General features: G+C 40.0%; 2 protein-coding genes across 4 annotated transcripts in view; one reads left to right on the forward strand and one right to left on the reverse strand.

The window, feature by feature from the left end:
* The first annotated feature begins 31 nt into the window (after nt 1-31).
* LOC124150882 (coiled-coil domain-containing protein 153-like) lies at nt 32-5,561 on the forward strand. The gene is made up of 7 exons (XM_046523066.2): nt 32-224; nt 498-551; nt 1,203-1,257; nt 1,723-1,867; nt 3,496-3,575; nt 4,042-4,218; nt 4,821-5,561. Exons 1-7 carry the CDS (start codon nt 94-96, stop codon nt 5,085-5,087), a joined length of 909 nt encoding a protein of 302 aa, XP_046379022.2. The 5' UTR covers nt 32-93; the 3' UTR covers nt 5,088-5,561.
* The window catches only part of LOC124150881 (IQ domain-containing protein E-like), a 32,951-nt gene continuing 19,393 nt past the window's right edge, over nt 5,107-18,664 (reverse strand). The window contains exons 15-24 of one of the 3 annotated variants that reach the window (XM_046523062.2): nt 18,516-18,597; nt 17,759-17,891; nt 16,977-17,042; nt 16,727-16,847; nt 16,293-16,385; nt 13,151-13,246; nt 10,329-10,519; nt 9,832-9,923; nt 9,631-9,656; nt 5,107-9,182 (exon numbers count right to left, since the gene is read on the reverse strand). In XM_046523062.2, the coding sequence (XP_046379018.1) occupies nt 9,114-9,182; nt 9,631-9,656; nt 9,832-9,923; nt 10,329-10,519; nt 13,151-13,246; nt 16,293-16,385; nt 16,727-16,847; nt 16,977-17,042; nt 17,759-17,891; nt 18,516-18,597 (969 nt within the window). In that variant the 3' untranslated portion in view covers nt 5,107-9,113. The remainder of the gene's footprint in view (nt 9,183-9,630; nt 9,657-9,831; nt 9,924-10,328; nt 10,520-13,150; nt 13,247-16,292; nt 16,386-16,726; nt 16,848-16,976; nt 17,043-17,758; nt 17,892-18,515; nt 18,598-18,664) is intronic. The other 2 variants (XM_046523063.2, XM_046523065.2) reach the window with 2 other exon arrangements.

An 18,664-nucleotide genomic window follows, 5' to 3' on the forward strand; every position in this document is an offset into this window, starting at 1 on the left:
TTTGTTCCTATCATACGAAACAACTAATTCAAACGAAGCTATTATTCGTTGCCAGGCAACGCCTATACGAGATCGTTCAGCGACTTTACAAAGATGCCACCAAAGAAGAAGGGGAAGGGTAAAAAAGGAAAGAAAGGCGGAAAGGGAAAAGATGATGCATCAAATGAATACGAGAGACCAAAAACACCAGAACCAACCGAGAAAGAGATATTGCTGCAGCAAGAGTAAGTTTTTATATACTGATATATAGGCCCCTACACACTAGATTCTATCCAGATAAACCTAATATGGCCTAGGCTAGCCTAAATTTTTAGGCATGCTGAAGTCATAGGCTTACAGGCCTACGGTTTTTCAGAGACTGATAATTCTTGATAATGATGGCACAAAAATAAAAGATGTAAATGATGGTTTTTTAAATTTTTATATAAACATTGACACTTAGCACTACATAAAGCATCATGATCAAAACTAACATTTCTTTTTATGTTTATTTGTAGGTTGGTTAAGGTCACAGAAGAACTTGAAAATTCAAAGAAAAAGGTTGAAGATTTGTATCCTTAAACAAAGAGGGATTTTTTATTATTATTATTATTATTATTATTATTATTGTGCAGCCTGGCTCTTACCATCCCTATTCCCACACAACTTATCCATGTGTTACCTGTTCTCCAGAGGTATACCTTTTACATGTCATTGTCAGTCTGTCCTTGAGTGAGCTGTGGGACACATGTTTGCCACATATCTTCATACTCATTACAGTGATTTTCATAGAGGAAAATGGCATGAGGACATTTTCATGACATTATAATTTTGCCAGGAGATTCTTGTGTATCAATACCAAATATATACAAAATCTTCCTGATATTTTGGGTGACATTGAGTCACTGTCCTAGAAATGAACCGATCTGAATTAGTCATAAAGCTTTGTTGTTATTTTCATAAATTACTATGTAATGCTAACAAAATAAAGATCTTACAGTATGCTAACATAAATTATCTGATGTTTGCTCAAGTCAAATCATTTATGTCAGCATACTGTAAGATCTTCATTTTGTTAGCATTACATACTTTTATCATATCTCCCCACCCCACCCCCACCCCAAACCCCCACCCCACCCCCATAGATCAGTGCAACGTTATAGTGAGTTGATTCGGTTATATAAGTAACATATGTGTTTTGTAAACTTAACTCCCACTCTCAGACGGGAAGAGAATGACTGGTTGCAGCAGGAGGCTCACAAAGTGCGAGTGGAGAGTGTAAGTACTGAGACACGTTTCCATTTCTTTAGTCTTATAGTTCCTGTAGTACAGAGAAGTCTACCTTTGTGGGTTTGCTGCAGTCAACTCCCAATGGGTGGCTGCAATTGTCATTGCTTCCACTTTTAACTGTAAACATGACAATGACGGAACAGAAGTTCAGGTAGAATTTGGTCAGTAACTAAATGGAGAGAGTCAATCTGTGACACGTTCACAAATTAGCCCATATTCCAGATTGTGCATGTTTTAGCCGTTTTATTGCATTGTTTTCTTGCCGTTCAAGAAAGTTGCTTTAATGGGTATGAAAGGTTAGCAGGAGGGAATTAAAGTCTCAGCTGTGTATGTTTAACCCATCCATTAAAGATTGTGACCGTTTTTCCTTCTTTTGACATTTTTTATTGTATTATGCTGTACACATTTGTTTTACTGTGTATGGATATGTTGTGATGTGGGTGTATCTTCCAGCATGAGTACATGAGTTACATGGAGAAGAAGACCAGCAAGCGTCAGACTGCGATCATCACACTGAGTGACCACAACAAGCAGGAGATACGCAACATTCAGATGCAGAAACAGCTCATGGAGGAGGAGTTCGATGAGAAAAAGAAAGGTTAGCAAGAAGATCTTGAGATGGACAGAGTGACCTTGGTTGCTAAAAGTCCTAAAGTTGCCATCTAGGCTTAGTCATGATATTTTTCAGATTCGGTTTCCTCTTGATGATATCAAACATAGTATTTAGATGAACAAAATCAGACAATGATTACATTGCCATTGAAGTTGAGTCTTGGGACTCATGAACAAGGCTTAAAGGGGATGTCTTCCTAAAGGAATTATAATAAAGATTCATATTTTTTGTTGTCCCTTCATTTAGATGTTATATATTTAATTAGAATATATACTACTACTGGACTGAGTATGTGTCACATGTCATAGGCATGAAGCTCCCTTAGGAAGATCTGTAAGCTCCCATTTATTTCTAGGAGAGCTGTAGGTCAGCAGATTATTTGTTTCTCTAAAGGGAATTACTTTTGTACAAGTATGGCTATTTGGAGATACTTTGTGATGCACCAGTGTCTGAGAATCTAGAGTATATTACTTCCCTCACTTTTATTTTTGATATCCCTTGTGTTTTCTGTCGCTGATATCCACTGTATCATGTTGTTGATATCCCCTGTGTCTTCTGTTGTTGATATCCCCTGTGTTTTCTGTTGTTGATATCCAGTGCTTTCCTTTTGATGAAATCCAGTGTTTGTCCTATTGCTGATTTCCACTGTGTCTTCTGTTGATATCCACTGTGCATCTCCTGTTGTTCATATCCACTGTGTCTTCTGTTGTTGTTATGCCCTGTGTTCTGTTGTTGGTATATCCACTGTGTTCTGTTGCTGATATACCCACTGTGTTCTGTTTCTGATATACGCACTGTGTTCTGTTGCTGATATACCCACTGTCTTCTGTTTCTGATATACGCACTGTGTTCTGTTGCTGATATATCAACTGTGTTCTGTTGTTGGTATATCATCTGTGTTCTGTTGTTGGTATATCAACTGTGTTCTGTTGTTGTTGGTATATCAACTGTGTTCTGTTGTTGGTATATCCACTGTGTTCTGTTGTTGGTATATCCACTGTGTTCTGTTGTTGGTATATCCACTGTGTTCTGTTGCTGATATATCCACTGTGTTCTGTTGCTGATATATCCACTGTGTTCTGTTGTTGGTATATCCACTGTGTTCTGTTGCTGATATATCCACTGTGTTCTGTTGTTGGTATATCCACTGTGTTCTGTTGCTGATATATCAACTGTGTTCTGTTGTTGGTATATCAACTGTGTTCTGTTGTTGGTATATCAACTGTGTTCTGTTGTTGGTATATCAACTGTGTTCTGTTGTTGGTATATCCACTGTGTTCTGTTGTTGGTATATCCACTGTGTTCTGTTGCTGATATATCCACTGTGTTCTGTTGTTGGTATATCCACTGTGTTCTGTTGTTGGTATATCCACTGTGTTCTGTTGCTGATATATCCACTGTGTTCTGTTGTTGGTATATCCACTGTGTTCTGTTGTTGTTATCCACTGTGTTCTGTTGCTGATATATCAACTGTGTTCTGTTGCTGTTATATCCACTGTGTTCTGTTGTTGGTATATCAACTGTGTCTTCTGTTGTTCTTATCCACTGTGTTCTGTTGTTGGTATATCCACTGTGCATCTTCGGTTGATGATATTGTGTCTTCTGTTGTCCAGCCCTGGAGAATGTGCGGCTGGAGAAGCAGCATATGCTAACCAAGACAAAGCAGGAGCTGAGTGACCTTCAGGAATACAAGGTCAGCTTTATGTAAACAAACACTGAGATTAAAATGTCAACAATGAGGTTTGATGACAAACTTCTTGATGTGTCATGTCTGATAGCATGGTCTTAATGTATGACTAGTTACAGATCAAATATGATACCTTGTCACCTGAAAAAGTGTCATGTATCAAGCCAGAACAATTGGTTCGAGACTATCCTGTGCAGACTCAGGGGTTTGAGAGTATAACTGGCTGTGTCACTCACCAGCTATATTCAAAGTGTGTTGAACACTGACTCGTGTGTATTACTGGAGGAATAAACTATACATTTATTCAAGACATGTTGTTAACTATGACATGTATGAAGAGTTGATATACTGTTGTTGAAACTATGGAAATTGCAGTTTGATCTACAGTTAGTTTGTTCCCATCCAAGAGTTCAACTTGTTGCCCACACCTCTGCACATTCAGTGACCATGTCCTCTCTATCGGTGTACACAGGACCTCCAGACAGAGCAGCTCACCAAGATCCGCAACCTGGAGAAGGAAGTGATGAAGATGCGTGCCAAGCATTCCGAGACAATCCAGCAACTCAAGTCAAATTTTCTCACTGAGAAACATGACTTCCAGCAGGACTCCGAAACTCGGATAACAACCCTTGAGAAAAAGGCTAACAAGGTAAGGGTGGGATGTTTGTATGTTTGTGGTTAAACGCCGCTCGAGTCTGGACCAGACAATCAAGTGATTGATATCATGAGCATCTACCCACGCAATTGGGATACGATGACATGCGTCAACCAAGTCAGCGAGCCTGACAAACAGTCGCCTTTTACAGCAAGCTTGGGTAGCTGAAGACCTATTCCACCCCAGATCTTTACGGGGAAGAGTGGGATGTAACCATAGATCAATGCATATTACAATACAGTGGTCTATCTGTGAGTTAGGGAGTCACATGTTGACCACTGTGACCTACTTGAGGTCTAAGTACTGGTTTCCTTGTTCAAAACAAAACTTAGTGATTGAGTGAAGATGATCTTTTGATCTCCTGATAGTAATTCTGTTATCTGAATGGTAATGTCAAATGAGCTTTATTTGCATGCTACAATTAAATAAGTCTAAATGATTCAAACAGACATACTCTTTTGGTCAAAACTTGCTTTGGATATTATTTGTGTCCAGTTTTTCAATTTATATATTTTAATGTAAAACTCTGTGTGTCTGAAGATGCATGCTCTGGTCCAACACCTTGGTCAATGATTTCTCCTTGTTCATTTCTCTAGGAGGCAACTCAATGTCTGACGGAACACACAAACCACATCAAGACGGAGAACCGGCAGTTGAGGCGAAAATTGCTGGGGCTGATACAGACGACCCGGGCACTGCACCAACACAAGGCCGAACTCGAGGAGCAACGCAGACAGCTGGTGCGAGAACAACAGTATGCAGATGATCTGAAAAAGCTCCGGAATTCTCGCCAGCACAAGGTGTACAAATCCTTTGGTCTGTTGGATGAAGAGGGAGCAGATGGTGTTGGGGTGGGGACATGACAGGTTTTTGATCTGTTCATGTGTGCTTTGAGATGGTACAGGAAACAAGACTATGCCAACTTACTTCAGTGCAGTTATGTGAGGTGCCAGTGTTCTGTTCATTGAAACAGCATAACTTGGTTTTGTCTGCATCACACTGCTGATGTCAAATATGCCAAAAATGGGGATATCTGGACAGTTCGGAGGTGATATCCTGGTATATTTAGGTGTACCTAAAATGCCACACGTTGCCAGAAGATACTGTTGTAACTATCCTTTGATCCATGTCATCATGTTTAAGAAAACATAAACTATTTCATTGAATTTTATTGTTGAAGAATTTAAAGTAAGTATACAGTAAAATGGATGATTGGTCTTCCAACAGTTGATGGCATTGTTCTTCACATGATGTTTCACAAAGAATACCGTGTACATACGCCAAAAGATGGACATAATGCAATCTCTGATAATGAATTAAATCATATTTACTGTCAAGACATTGTTGATGATCTTTTCAAAAGACTTGAAAGATATCCTTTTGAAATATTGTCAGTGGGCACTGTTGAGGTGAAGGGATACTCCACAATGAAGAGAAGAACACAAAAGGCTAATTTATGTAACATTTATTAAAGATCACAGAATTTCTCAACAAATTGGGAGTACAGAAATCCAACATAGTAGAGAATAAATACTATTCATCAATTAGAAATAAATTAATACATATGGACGGATTCTTCATCTGACTGGCTTCAGATACTACCAGGTAATACTAATAGGAAGTCCAAGAAACTGACACCAAGGATATTTCATAAATTACAGTTTCAGGTTGAGAATGTCCCAACTTTGTGGATGACATAATTTCCTTTATATTGTCTGCTTCTATTCCACTGTCATGCCCTGAACACCGAGCAGTCAGCCTCAAGCTGGATATGTATAGGTTATTGCCCTCCTCAAGAGTGAGCCAAAAGCACATACACTATGTGGGCCTAGAAGCGAAGTGCTCTACACGACATCATGAACTGAGGCCCAGTCCCCAGTCGCGGCAATTGCATGTGCAGGGTTGTTACAAAAAATAACACCCCACCAATAAACAATGGGCATAACGCACCATAGTGGTGTAAGTACATAAAAAATAGGGAAAATATAAGAAGTTCAGAATCCACCATGTAAAATCAAGACATTGTGTCAGTAAATCAGTTCTAAAAGCTATGCAACTACAGAACTAGAATAGGTCTGAATGACAGACTCGTGGAATGTGAGATGACGTATTTGTTGTACAGCACTGTAACAATACACTGTCACATTATGACATGCATCAACACAGGAAGGTTGTGATATGATCGAAGGTATGCTGCATGAAAAGTGATCACATAATCCAGCTGGATTCAATCATCAACGGGTAAATAGTTTGTCCAGGAAAACATATTGAGTACCAGATACACTTTATCAATTATTTAAACTAACAATGGTTTGAGAACCTTACTGCCAGAAAAGTATATCTCATGCATGATTCATGTCATACAACATGTCGATATGGCTGAAATATTGATAATGCAATGTTAAATTTTAATCTACTCAAAACCCATACATAACCTCATTAAACAATACTTCAACTCATAACGTAGTGATTCCTCAGTGAGTATGGTTTTACACTGCTTCAAGCAGTATTCCAGCAATATTATGGCGGGGGACACCAGAAATGGGCTTCAGACATGGTACTCACATGGAGAATCAAACCTGGGCCTTTGGCATGACAAGCAAACGCATTAACCATTAGGCTACCCCACCGCCCGATTCCTCAGTGCACAGTGGCTTGTTACAGTCCTGTTTACGTGCGTGTATAATCACATTCTAGATTAACCCTACCCAATTAGTTATCATAAAATGCACACCTATTTCACCATCTTGAAAAACAGCCAAGTCAGAGTTGCTCTTGTAAACAATGTAGATTACAAATAAAAATATACAAATTTATAATATCAATACGGTGACAAGCTGGTCACTTGTCCATGGTTCTGCCTCTGATCATGTTTACTGGATAATTACCATGGATGTAAGAACACTACTGCATCTCTTTACATATCAGGGTGCCATTGCACAAAGCGATCTTACCGCTCAGGTGATCATAATGCCCATACCTCAACATAGACTTACGACAGTCGTAGCACGAAGGTTGTTTTGTACAATGGCACTGGTGTACAAATCAAGACAATAATCTGTTTGGTTATCCATCAATTCACATCATGACATGTGGTACACATCATAAAAACTGTAAATAATACATTTGAAAGAAGTGCAAACCTCATTTACATGCTCATATTTGCTTACATGTGCATAATTTACATATATGCAATTTTACATATAAACATAATTGTTAAAATGAGTCGACACTCTGTTTTGGCCTCGTATGTGGACAAACATGGGGGAGGACTATCTGGACAAAAAGAGCAGACATCTGATTTGAGGTAATGATTAGTCGTGGGTACATTCACAAATGCTGAATGGAAAGAGTAATTCTGTATGACCAAGCCTACCTTTCAGTTATAATGTTCAGGGCTAGAAGATAACTTAAAGCCACAGGAGACGAGTCCAAGTTTTTTGTTTTGTTTGTTTGTTGTTGAACGCCAGAACTCAGCAATATTGGAGCTATATGACGGCAGTCTGTAAATAATCAAGTCTGGAACATCATGATTGACATCATGAGCATCGATCCACACAATTGGGATCGATGGCATGCATCAACCAAGTCTGCGTGCCTGACCACCCGATCCCATTAGTCGCCTTTTACGTCAATAATGGGTTGCTGAAGACCTGTTCTACCCCGGATCTTGACTAGTCAAAGAGCCACTCAGGGTCAATAAACAAGTTACCGGTACTCTTGGTGTAAAATTGAATATATGTAAGAATACTTCTGCATCTCGTCCAACTAGGTAAAAATTTGCACCATATGCAAAACAACTCCGGAGTGAATTTGTGTTTACATAATGAACATACTCACGTCTTATTTTGTATATGTGTAAATCCTACACATGTAAGCAAATGCCTATAATACATATGAAAGAACTTACAACATGGTGGAACCAGATGATAGAAGTAAAACATGCAGCACCAACACAGGCATCTCTGGTATACATTGAAATACGAAACAGAGATGCCTCCCTACATCAATCCTACATTCCTACCACATAGGGTAACTCATGTCTGCCAGACAGCTGCCGTGACTGAATGGTGCTGAGTTAATTCAACAATGGCAGGTTACCATGATCCACACTTCATGATTCAGCCTTAAAACAAACTTGTGTTTCAGATAACCCGACCGATCTGCCATTTCACTAGAGATTCGAATTTCTTTTAAACACAGCTTGAAACAGTTGTCAAGAAAACCATATTTAATATCAGGAATTTCTACACTTTATCATTGCTGTAGATATTTTGATGTACAAATTTGAGAAACATTGCAACCAACACAAGTCCTTTACAAGCCATCTGTGTTAACATTGCAAAAAGAAAATCAAATGAAAAGATGAGCCCTACCTAGTGACCCCTATCTTTTGGGAGGGCCAGGTTACCGGAAACACATTGTTCCGTGAGGTTTACAAGCTTAGCACAGAACACAGACCCCACTATAGCTTAATTCTGACATTATTCATATGCAGCAAAATTCAAACAAAAGCATGATGCAGACTCCAGCATCCTCCAAACTGAAGTGTTATTCCTACACACAAATTATCAATACTTCATACACATACGCAGTGTAATTCTACTGTACAGGTATTTACACTAAAGCATGATTTATCGAAGACACTGATTCTGGTCAATGACAGGATCCTACTAAGCAATGTTTATTATAAACTGATTTACAAAAGTAATACATGTCAGACAACAGCTACTGAGCAAAATGTGCAGCCGAAGGTAGGCCGTCCTTAGACAATCTAGAATTGTGAGATATCACAGTGTGGATGTATGAATTGATGAGAGCAACAGGCACTGTGTGATGGGGGAGGGTCACAGCACCGTCCCCCTCCCCCTAGAGACATCGATCCTCCCTCAGGTTATGATGTCATCATCATCGTCCATACTTGCTTGACGTGAGTTGGGGTATGTGGCATACGTTTTCTGTAATAATAAGAAACATTGTTATCCTGTACCTCTGCTTGATTTGTTTGTTAGTTTGTTCTTCTCATCACATTAACTAATGAGCAAATTAATACAATTTTTTTTACTATAGTGGAAGTTAGATTGCAATTGGTGATGGGCGAAATAATTTTGTAAGATATGGTTTTGGTTTTTTGGTTTAACGCAGCACTCAGCAATATTCCAGCAATATGACAGTGGTCTGTAAATAATCGAGTCTGGGCCAGACAATCAAGTGATTAACATCATGAGCATTGATCCACGCAATTGGGATATGATGACATGCTTCAATCAAGTCAACGAGCCTGACCACCCGATCCCATTAGTTGCCTCTTACGACATGCATGGGTTGCTGAAGACCAATTTCCACACAGAAGTTTCTAAAAAGTCTTTGCAGAATAGTTTAGAGAGATGAACTGGTCTTGCTTACCTTTACGGAACTTCCCCGAGAATGAGCTGAAAGACCAAAAGCATATTTATACACAGGATCTTAAAGTCACATTCTGTCCTTACCACGTTCACTACTAATGTATCTCAATATTCAGCTATGTAGCAATTTCACAGATTGTGAATATATATAGTATATTTCATACCACCTGTTGTCATCATAAAAAAGAAGAAAGTTTCATACCCGATGACGGTCGCCGAGAACCTGAGTACCTCTGGCCAGTGTAACCACGGTGACCTTCATCATCATAATCCTCATCCCCTGTTGAATCCAGTCTAAAACAAGGAAATCATGATATGAGGGTTCACACTTGCCTTATACACTTGCCTTATGACAGGATACATATCCCCTAAACAGATACAATGAATGGTCCCTTAGCAAATATGCTGAAAACACTAGGAGCATCACAATACACTTGCCTCTTGACAGGATAAATATTCCCTATAAAGATACAATGAATGGTCCCTTAGCCCATGTCCTGAAAACGCTAGGAGCATCACAATACACTTGTCTCTTGACAGGATAAATATCCCCTAAAAAGATACAATGCATGGTCCCTTAGCCCAAATGCTGGAAACTCGATAAGCATCATAATACACTTGCCTCATGACTGAATACATATCATATTTATCATGATAGAATGGAAATATAACACAAGACAATCGAGGATGCAGTTTTACCTCATTTTCCTCATCCTCTGTCGGCGAGCTGAATGGCCCTTCAAGGAAGACTGTATCAAATAGACAGCATCATCACTTCCTGTGCTGTAGTCTGCCTCCTCCTCATCGTCATAATCATCATCTTGATATCGTTTCAGCTTCTGTCGCCGTTGATGATGTCCTCGGAGGGCAGACTGGATAACGTATGCTGCCTAAAATTTCCAGAAAAAAAACTTTCTGTGAGAACTTCCTAATATCTTTTCCTAATAAGATCATTATGTTTTTTGATACATTTGGTATGTTTGATTTGATATAAAATCCATAACTGTTTGTAACATTGACAGAAATACCAACAAGCAGCACATAAGAAACAAACAGTGCTCTTTGATATTTTTAGTCCGATACTATACACCTCAAGTCTTGATGCTCCCTGAGCCACTAGTCTACCCTCCTTCACATAGATGTACCATCCATCTCTAGACACGTTAAATCAGCACATTAAAAAACAAACAAACATTTAATTTAATTATTTTACCAAAGATATTGCTTCCTCAAACACCTTACCCCTCCTGTAGATACCAAATACCACGACTCCCCTCAACTGGATACAACCTACTTGCATTATGACATAAGTCATAGGATAGGAGAAAAGGGACTTTATGGTTGCCAGGAAACAATTGTGCTGTGACGTCATAAAGAAAGACGTTTAACGTCAACTTACTTCCGCAAAAATCGCCATGTGTGCGGACTGCACAAAAATATCTTAGTTTTCTCCCATTAGTTCGCAATGTAATAAAACATTATTTCAAAACATTTCAGCATATGTCTACTTTCAATTATTCAGACATTATATCTAAAAACTGCAATCTTTACATAAACAGTTTTTTTAGAAAACTAGTCCAAACATTTGATGCCATGTATCTCTGTAACAAATATGAAATGAAGCTATGATTTTTTTATACTTGATTTTTTGATTTTTTAAAAACTGTGGTTTAAAAAAAATATTTAAGTCAAAATGTGATGTTTCACACATAAGGTCCCTTATCTCCTGGTGGGTCACCTATTTCAAATCTCCTTAATAGATCAATACTAACACAGTGACAGTATTGCTCATGCAGTGGTCAGTGATACTGCAGCTGTATCATGGCAGCCTGGAAATTCAACTGGACCAGAAAAATCTGTGCTTGATAACAAGAGCTGTGATCCACCAGGTACTGTTACATGCAATATGAACTTCCAACACTGTTACCATCGATCACCAGTTTTGAAGACTTACATCAAACATGGCGTACTGACGTCCAAATCTACTTTGGAATCAATACTGATGTACATTCCCCAAACTGCTAAGACCTTGGTCTAGGGACAAGACTTTGAAATAAGAGCTGCAAGTCATATAAGGGCTAGGTCAGCTAATGAGTATCCCTCTTACATTTCAATGCAATAAATTATATTGGAACAAAGGTGTCCTTGTACCTTGACGACACAAGAAATAAGATCCAGGGCCCGTTCCACAAAGTGATCTTAGTGCTACGATCCTTGTAAGTCTATGTTAAAGTATGGTAGTTACGATCACCTTAGTGCTAAGATCGCTTTGTGGAACAGGGCCCTGGGCCCACTTGCACAAAGCGATCTTAGCGCTAAGATGATTGTAACTCCCATACTTTAACATAGGCTTGCGATAGTCTTAGCGCTAAGATCGCTTTGTGCAAGTGGCCCCTGGTCTCAAAAAGAGCTATACTCTATTGGCTGGGTTCAATAGTAAACAGGTGATCAAAGGCCGGGTGCCATTGCACAAAACAACCGTAGAGCTACGACTGTCACAAGTCTATGTTGAGGCATGGGAGTTACAATCACCTTAGCACTAACATCACTTTGTGGAACGGCATCCTGGGCTCTTAATGTAGGAATTACAGTACTCAGGTCACCAAGACAACGCACTCCTTGCAATACTACTCTCATTGATATGTCACCTTCACAGTGACGACTGCAACACCCACAACTGTCACCTTCATAGCGATGACACTCATGCTGTTCTGCACGACTGTATACTGGAGGTGGAACATACTGGGTGTATCAGATACAGCGGACAGAGAGACAAGAATGACAGACAGAAGAGACAGAAAAACACAGTTGTCTTACACACAAATGTTGCATAATTCACATTCCGAAGCAAAACATCAGTGCATGCACGACCACAGGTTAGTGAACATGCTTTCGTGATCCGACGCCTTGACTTACTACCCATACACATTAAACATTACCGAAGATGTTAGTACCAGCTACTTGGAAAGGTGGATTTACCATAATCCCAAACTCAGGAACCCAAACAGTTTTGAGCTCAATTTGTCAGCAACCCTTTCAGCAAAATAACTGCTTCCCATGTACAAAGCATAGCGCTTTTCAAGACTTTTATAAACCAACTGCCATTTTTGCCTATTGTTTTATGGGTATCCTGCTATTTCTTAGTAATCTTGTGAGAGGTATTACTTAACAGTGAGACCTGCTCAGAGGTTTTACATTTTAAACCAAAATCTTTTGAGAGTCATGTTTTAACTAGAACAGAAAAGTAACATTGGAATTCTATGGAAATTTTCACCGAAGATGCATACCCTAACAATAGCTAAATAGCTGTGCATTTTGATAGTTTGGATGAAAGCAACATCTAGCCTTGCTAGCATTACACTAGACTCTTATCACATTTATCGATGTTCTATCGACTTCAAGTACAGGAACCTTTGACAACCATAGAAATTCAACCCCAGACTGAGACAACCTCAACCATATCTATGCATCACAGTGCACAGTGTTTCCAACAGTTATCGTTCAGTGAGCCTGCGACCTACTTCCTCATCCTCCTCTTCGTCCTGGCGATGTCGACGCCATCTGGTCTGGATAGCTTTTGCTGCGTGATTCTCACGGAATTTGTTCACATTGTGCATCTGATCACAAAAGGACACCAAAGACAAAAGTAAGACGAGAAAATAAACCATGCATAAATACAGACGTGAACGACACATGGCATCGTAATGGGAATATGTCCACCTGCCAAACAGGAAGCACATGGCCCGTCTGGCAGGTTACTGGATGGAGCATGGACATTTCTCATATTCAAAACTGAATAGACAACAGCTTTTACTGTTGATGCCACGGTGCACTGCTCATATGTTGTTCACTTTACATAGGGTGTCATAACTTACATAGAGTGTGCTAACTTACATAGGGTGTCATAACAGTTCACATGATAAAAACAGTGATGTAGAAACAGTTGTATAGTCAAGGTTAATAGTCATTCGTAGAAACAAAGATCATTAAACTAAATATATAAAGACATGACAACAAATTGAAAAAGTTTATTCCTATTCTTCTTGCAGAATACAGAGCTCCAGATAACATTTTGAGCAATTGAGTTTTTACTCTAGGGTTTCTATCTTAATTGAGTTATTACAATTTTCATTCAGTAACCAGTATTTTTTCACTCATCTATTCATGACTCGATTGGGTTTTCCCCCAAATTAGTGAACATTTTAAGATTTAAAAAAGAAATTAAAGAAATAATGTTCTAGATGTATATATCTGTTCTAAATATATAGGCTTGACTCGGAAAGTAAATTAGCTCGAAATTGTGTTTCGGAAATTAGTTCCATTGTAGGCATGCTGAAAAAGCTTCATTTTCATTTAATGCATGCGTTTATGTACGCAAGTTAATTGAAAGTGATTGGGTTTTGAATACTTTTGGGGGGTATTTTACGCTCATACGCTGCTTATCTGTAGCTCTGAGAATATGTATGCTGACGTGCATATTATCACTAAACGTGATATGTGTTGTACTGAGGAAACAGCCCTATAGCACAGACCAAGCTGAGTACAACTGTAGAAGCTGCTGCCCCTTGCTGATGGCTGTAGTGGGTCTCTCCCTACTGAAGCAACAGACTCCTACTCCTTGTCCTGGTCTACACCCTTGAATCCCTCACGATCTAACACACCACACTATTGACCCCTTGACCCAAAAGTTCATGATCATGCTTACCTTCTAACCCTTTAACCCATCTCCCTTGATGCTCTGACCTCAATCTTGGCCTAACCCATCTCCCTAAATGCTCTGACCTCAATTTTGACCCAACCCATCATCCTGATTTCTCTGGCCTCAATCTTGACCCAACCTATCTCCTTATTGCTCTGACCTCAATCTTGACCCAACCCATCTCCCTTAATGCTCTGACCTCAATCTTGGCCCAACCCATCTACCTTAATGTTCTGACCTCAATCTTGACCCATCCCATCTCCCTAAATGCTCTGACCTCAATTTTGACCCAACCCATCATCCTGATTTCTCTGGCCTCAATCTTGACCCAACCTATCTCCTTATTGCTCTGACCTCAATCTTGACCCAACCCATCTCCCTTAATGCTCTGACCTCAATCTTGGCCCAACCCATCTACCTTAATGTTCTGACCTCAATCTTGACCCATCCCATCTCCCTAAATGCTCTGACCTCAATTTTGACCCAACCCATCATTGTGATTTCTCTGGCCTCAATCTTGACCCAACCTATCTCCTTATTGCTCTGACCTCAATCTTGACCCAACCCATCTCCCTTAATGCTCTGACCTCAATCTTGACCCATCCCATCTCCCTAAATGCTCTGACCTCAATTTTGACCCAACCCATCATTGTGATTTCTCTGGCCTCAATCTTGACCCAACCTATCTCCTTATTGCTCTGACCTCAATCTTGACCCAACCCATCTCCCTTAATGCTCTGACCTCAATCTTGACCCATCCCATCTCCCTAAATGCTCTGACCTCAATTTTGACCCAACCCATCATTGTGATTTCTCTGGCCTCAATCTTGACCCAACCTATCTCCTTATTGCTCTGACCTCAATCTTGACCCAACCCATCTCCCTTAATGCTCTGACCTCAGTCTTGGCCTAACCCATCATCCTTATTGCTCTGACCTCAATCTTGACCCAACCTATCTCCATATTGCTCTGACCTCAATCTTGACCCAACCCATCTGCCTTAATGCTCTGACCTCAGTCTTGGCCTAACCCATCATCCTTATTGCTCTGACCTCAATCTCGGCCCGACCCATCTCCTTAATTCCTGACATCAGCTTTTGTCTATGTCAGCCTCCAACACCAAGCTGTGCGACAAGTCAGGGTAACAAATAGCATGTTCAAGCATCCAAAAGGTCATCAAACAGAACTTGCACACACAAGGTACTTGTACAGTCAGGAGAGTGATTCCATCATGCAACTTTTTCTGTGAGCAAAATCCATGCAGATGGTGTGCGTATTTTCTCAGCAAACTAACTCATGTATTTAAATGAAAATCTCAGTTAATGTGTTCCACTCATGTAGGAAGACAAGGGAGAGAGTATTTCCACCTATAATTAGACCAAAGTCTTATGTACATGAATGAGTTGTTAGGTGAGCAGTATGTCAATTATAGGTGTGTCAGCTTATGAGATGCAGGTCGTAAGACATTTACTCCTTGGTGAAACCAAGGAACATCAATATGGTGCAAGCAAACAAAGGATGATACTCCGGACGAACCTGGGATTTGAACCACAACCAGCTGGCAGCGATAAGAGAGCAACTCTGCCCAGCAAATTGTGACATCTAAGACCAATGTATGTGTTTCATGAGTTTCATGTGTGTGAGAACTGATAACCAGAGTGAAGTTGCATACAAACACTGCAATGATAAGCAATGCAGTTCCAGGACATCGGTGCAAGGTAGACACATTGGTGCAGTAACTCAATGCACAGCAAGCAAGGGAGGTGGTATCACTGATGGTGTGTGTGTGTTTCGGGCAGTGACTACACTGCTCATCAACACTATGCAGGTGCAGTGCGAGGCAAAGGGAAGGCGCGTCAGGAGACCACACTGGTGACTCAAGTAACAGCACGGTGACACAACACGGACACAACACCGGCATAACATGTGACAACAGCTTAAGCATGTTCGGGGAAATGTCCTACTCTCTCGGTCTCTCCTTGATGTTTGGTCCACCTCCGCTGTATTGTCCGAGCCGCATGGGTTCGACGCATCTCCTCGACTCGAATAGCTAATCTCTAGACACATGAGGACAGAACAGAGATAGGTAGAGACAGACGGACTGTGGACATCACTGGCCCTGCTACTCACATGCAGGCCACCACACATCACACAGAGTGCCACATTTGGATGATCACATTACTTTGATATTTCCTATCTGTGAATTCTTATTTTGACAGTTTTGTGCATGCATGCAAGAGATACTGGATATGGGAGAAAAGGATTCAGATGAAAAGTTATATCTTAAACTTAGGTGAAAGGAGAGGTCTTGTGCATTACTGACATAATCTGAATGTTTACAGAACAGGAGACGATGTCATGCATGTGTCCACTACAAGAGCAGAGTTGTCTACCCTACCTCTTCTTCTTCACGTTTCTTCTCCCGATGCTGACGCCATTGCCTCTGAATACTTTTGGCGGCTTTTTTCTGTGAAAAACTCTGGACATTTGTCTCTCTGCCTGAGTCTATTGAGGATGATCTGGAACACAAAGACTGTACACATGAGATTGGGACAGTGCTGAATCTATAGTTCTAGGTCAACCAACACAAGATATCAACCAACATTAACCATCTGACGAGAAAATGACCAGCACACATATAATCTTACCTGCGCCTTCTTGGAGTCACACCAGTGGGGGAGTCCCGCCGTCTTGGTGTACCAGATGAATCTCGGCTGAAATGATACAGTGGAAATAATAATTTGTTGATGAGGAATACCAGCAAAGAATGCTAGTCACAAGCATGGCATAAAACAAGTAATGGTAACACATCAAAATAAATGAAAATGGCTTGTTCGAATGCAGTTAGTTTTAAAACACAACACTTGAGTAGAGCTTCTATGTCATAGTGGGACAGGTGCAGCATGTTACTTTCTTATAAAGCACAATTCTCGGTGAAACCATATTATTAGTCGTGTGAGAAGGGAGCTAACATTGCTTGCCCAATTGTATGTGCAAGGTAGGCCCACATTTAAAACTAAACTCACTTGTGGAAGGGAACATGCACTACCACCAAAAACCTGTACTACAAAATACTATTTTGTAAATATATGTAAGTAAAGTTTGTAGAAAGTACAGCAGAACTCATTTCTACGAACATTGCAAATAAGATGGTGAATTTATATATTGAACTACAAAAACGTTTTGCGAGACTAACACCATTTTCTGCAAAAAAATAAACAATGGAAATAGCTCCACATTGTAATTAGAGTGACCTCCCTTTCCCAATATGAATTACCGATAATGCCCTTTCACCTAAATCGTTCCTGTTGCTGCTAAAACTGCCAGAGATCCAAGACTATACTGTAGCATGCAAAAGTATCAACATCAACAGATGCAACAATAAAGTGCAAGGAGGTTTACAAATACAAGTCAGTATCAAAGAACATACCTTTTCTTGCTCATCTCGTTATTCAGCCTCCTGACCTTCACCTTGAGTTTCTCAATTTCATCCAGTAGCTCGGACTCTCTCTGGTCAAGTTGGTGCAACCGTTCTTCCATGCTGCCATGGAGCACAATCTTGCCTGCAGGAAATCACATTGTTACCCAGTGTGAATAAACATAAACGCTAGAAGGCAATGTGAATGTTATGCTGTTATGCTGTTATGCTGTTTATAACTAACCAGGAAATACTGGACAATCTGTGCAAGCTAGTTGTTGAGCTGTTACTGTTATAATTCACATGTTTTTACAGCAAAATAACTTGCATAGTAATGTATCATATGTATCGCGATACAGGGTTCGTCAATCGATTGTACTATGGGGCTCATATTGCGATACAATACTGTATTGACGTATTGTTACACAACTAATTAATTGGTATCAAAATTGGTATCAATTCCTGTTTTGGAAAAAGAAGAACTAGGTCATATTATTTGTTTTCAATTTGCACATATATTATATGACACAAAGAAATACTGGTTCTAAATACAATCTATGTAGCTTCATGATGGTTTTTTCCTGTTTTGTAGAGCAAACAGAACAGCTGTTGCTGATCACCCTGCAAACACAAGCAGGGCCCCGTTCCACAAAGCGATCGTAGCGCTAAGATGATCGTAACTCCCATTCTTTAGCATAGGCTTATGACAGTCGTAGCGCTACGATCGCTTTGTGGAACGGGGCCCAGGTTCTACAGATAGTGAACGTACCCTGGACTTCACTGCGTCGACTGTCTAGAGACAACATGGAGGTGTTGTCCGCCTCCGCCTTCCTCTCCGCCCGCTCTGCTCTCTGCGCACAAACATTAAGTATTAACACTGTGATCCACATAATCTACTTGTGTCCTGACAAACAAGGA

The sequence above is a fragment of the Haliotis rufescens genome, unplaced genomic scaffold, assembly GCF_023055435.1.
Source record: "Haliotis rufescens isolate VD_foot unplaced genomic scaffold, xgHalRufe1.0.p SCAF_11, whole genome shotgun sequence".
Taxonomy (NCBI): Eukaryota; Metazoa; Mollusca; class Gastropoda; order Lepetellida; family Haliotidae; genus Haliotis; species Haliotis rufescens.

What these genes read in the sequence shown, in the direction of transcription:
- LOC124150882 (XM_046523066.2), top strand. Translation starts at nt 94, where the DNA reads ATGCCACCAAAGAAGAAGGGGAAGGGTAAAAAAGGAAAGAAAGGCGGA. An exon ending in AAGAAAAAGGTTGAAGATTT is followed by an intron (nt 552 to 1,202) that starts GTATCCTTAAAC and finishes TCCCACTCTCAG; the next exon opens with ACGGGAAGAGAATGACTGGT. An exon ending in ACAAAGTGCGAGTGGAGAGT is followed by an intron (nt 1,258 to 1,722) that starts GTAAGTACTGAG and finishes TGTATCTTCCAG; the next exon opens with CATGAGTACATGAGTTACAT.